This window comes from Apaloderma vittatum, unplaced genomic scaffold (assembly GCF_000703405.1).
Source record: "Apaloderma vittatum isolate BGI_N311 unplaced genomic scaffold, ASM70340v1 scaffold7809, whole genome shotgun sequence".
Lineage (NCBI taxonomy): Eukaryota > Metazoa > Chordata > Aves > Trogoniformes > Trogonidae > Apaloderma > Apaloderma vittatum.
This window is the reverse complement of record NW_009736935.1, coordinates 38,832-41,970: the sequence shown is the minus strand read 5'-3', so window position 1 is coordinate 41,970 and position 3,139 is coordinate 38,832. Positions and strand designations below refer to the sequence as shown.

The 3,139-nt window shown below is 38.5% G+C and overlaps 1 protein-coding gene across 1 annotated transcript in view; it reads right to left on the bottom strand.

Moving 5' to 3' along the window:
• The window catches only part of RASGRF2 (Ras protein-specific guanine nucleotide-releasing factor 2), a gene marked incomplete at its 5' end in the record, with an annotated part of 82,995 nt that extends 81,839 nt beyond the window's left edge, over positions 1-1,156 (bottom strand). Inside the window, one exon of the mRNA XM_009877143.1 lies at positions 1,050-1,156. Within this exon, the coding sequence (XP_009875445.1) occupies positions 1,050-1,156 (107 nt within the window). The remainder of the gene's footprint in view (positions 1-1,049) is intronic.
• Positions 1,157-3,139: the final 1,983 nt, after the last annotated feature.

Here is a 3,139-nt window from a genome sequence, read left to right as displayed (position 1 = left end):
CCTCAGCATGCCTGCTGGTTGACATGTTCTCCTGGGATGGTCTATGAATTCAAAGCCTCATAGCTTCTCAAAACCTAAAATAATGTGTTCACCAGAGGGCTATCACTTAAAATGAGGTACACCTAACACCACAACCACCAGATGCTTTTCAAGAAAGGACTAGACCCTGTTCAGTTAGGTGTCAACACTAAGAACAGGATGCAGATCCAAGGATTGGATGCCCAGACAACACAAGACCCACAGCTTCAGGGCCTCATTTCACAAGTTCCAAATTAAAAACTACTAGCTGGTGATATTCATTTATAGTTATAAAGCAAAATCACTTCTGTTTACATGGCTCATGTCTTAAGCGACTCAGAAACTGCCTGGTTCCTCGTGCGTTACCATGGCACTATAGATTAACTGAGGTGTCTATGAGAGGAGGCTGGAGAAAGTGCATTTCGGCTAAGACATTTGCCTCCGCAAACCATTTCACAAACCTTCAGTTAGATGATTTTCGTTTAGATTGTACTGTAAATATTTCTCATTCAACATGCAGACCTTTTCTCAGTGCAAGATTACTGTGTGGCTGGAAGTCCTACCACATCCTTTTTCACAAGACTGATCACTTCAGGACTTCAGTTTTGAAGTCAAAATTTTCTTGTTTGTTGCACTTTAACACCATTATGATCTGATCTCCTCTTTCTTACATTTATTTCTATATAAGAGATTTTTTAAGAAACATTTATGCATTTAGCATATCAATTTTTTACTCATTCATACACACTGTCTCTAACAGTGAACTAATACTAGGGGTTGTTTCCCACAGAAGGATATTCTTCTTGAATTAATTTCAACTGGAACACACTCATTCACAAATGATAAAATGCAGTGATACAAGCATGAGCGATAAAGGCATTTTTTCTATAGAATAGCCATGAATCACAAGCAAGATACATCTAATGCACTGTAACATTCATTTCTGCTTAGAGAGTGAATTCAGATTTTCAAATTATTATCAACTTATTTAAAATAAAACAGAGCTGAGGATTAAAATTCAGTTTTCATACCTAGCTTGGTGAATGGCTTCTACCCATTCGTCTCCATCAACTTCATCCTCACAACGGAGCTCCAGTGGCTTCTGCCCTTCATGGCCAAAAAGAACAGTAAAGTAATGCTGCAAATTAGAACAAGAAAAGAAATGTAGAAATGTTCAGAAACTCTTTTAAATAAAATAGAGATATAAAATCAAATGAAAAAAACCTCCACTTTTTAAACACAGCCCAAAGCATTTCCAGCCTAGGAAGATGTGTTTTAATCTCTTAGTCATGAAACATGGATTAAAGTTGAAACTGTATCCTTAACATATTCCTTTGTGTATCAAGGTAATAGGTTTCATTATACTTATCGTAAGCAATGGTTCTTAAGATCCCACATATAACAGAAAATAATTCCTTAGTCAGCCTCTGCAGTCAACTTCTATAGTGTAACTGTAGTGAGTTGTCTGTAGTTCTCTTCTTGCATTTTTTCACCAAATTTTTTACTTAAATGCCAGCATGGGATACCAAATCTGGAACTGCCATCACTTCCTCACAAGAATGCTGATTGTGCACTACCTCTAGCTTATTTCCCCTCCTTTCCAGGAGAATAAGGAAAATGTCCCTTCTCACTCATTATACTCCCACAACATTTTTGTCCTTCTTTCAAGAAGCCTCACCTATAATCATCACTGCAACAAGTTTTTGTTTTCACAAGAAAACACTGTTCACACAAGAAGTGTCATATTCTTCAACGGCATTTCTTAAATGAAGGACATTGCCCATGGTACGTTCCACAGAACATAGAATTTCAGCGAAGTTGTTGCTACTTTCAGAATGTAGTAGTAATATCTAGTGGGGAGGGGAGAACCGGCAGTCATCTACCTTAAATCCCATTTCACAAGGTTCGTCTTTTACACTCTAATTTTGTATGGCTTGCCTACTAACTTACAGCAAATTAGCAAATGAAATTCTTCCAACTTAGATGAAAATAGATGAGAAAATATTCTACATAAACACACACCTGTAATTTCTATGAATGTCTTAAATGCACCTGTTAGTAAGCCAGCTGTTTCACAGGCAGACAAACCAGTGAGGGACCCAACTATACATAAAACCATTAGGTTATCAGGTCCTATGTGATTCAGGAGCTCTGATAGCTAAACATCTTAGTACCAAATCACTCAGTTCTCTTCATTGGCTAGAACTTCTCAACCACTGCCACCTTCATCCCAGTTAACAGAGAACTGGGTAAAAACCCATGTGGCAGCACTGACTCTCTGGGGTCTAACAGCAAATTCCAAACATGCTTCAGTCAGCAAGCGACCCACATAACTGGCATTCTCCCATACCCTTAGCCATTGTTTACAGCAGTAAGAAACTTGACGTGATTGTAACAAAGATTCTGCTTTCCTTGTCAAACCCACACCTCATATGGAAAAGCCTCCCTGAGCCAAACACCCTGCTGGAGATAAAGCAGATATAAAACACCCCAGAATTAAAAGCCATTTCCAGGGTAGGAACATAAGCATAAATAGGAACAGAAGGGGTGATTTTTTACCTGCTGAGAATTGGCTGCAGATACTGTCAACACTGATAATGAGTTTTGTCCATATAAACCAAGATTATTTCAACCATTTATTAGTCCTTTCTGAAACATCTGGCAGGCTGCTGTGCACATAGAACACCCAAGTCGGCCACGCAGTGTGCACAGAGAAGATTCAATACACCCCAGATGCACTAGGTTCACTACACCGGCTCTGGCACTGTCTATGCACCTGTATTCAGATCAAGACTCACACTTGGGGACCTCATATTTACAGAACCCAGCTGCCTCTGTGCACCACAGTACACTCATATGTTTGGTTTCCTTTTGGGTAATATGAGTTAAGTACGATAGCATTCCACGAAGAGAAAACTATTCATTTGCATGTTACATTAATTTACTACATATTGTTAAGTGTATACAAAACAGTTTTCATACAGAGGACCACAAGCATTACAGGATTAGCAATAGACCAATAAAATTGAAAAAAAAAGCCCAATAAGAAGAAGCATTCATATTTAACAGGCTACATAAAGAAAGTACAGGCTCAGTAACACCGAATTTCAGAAATGGAACA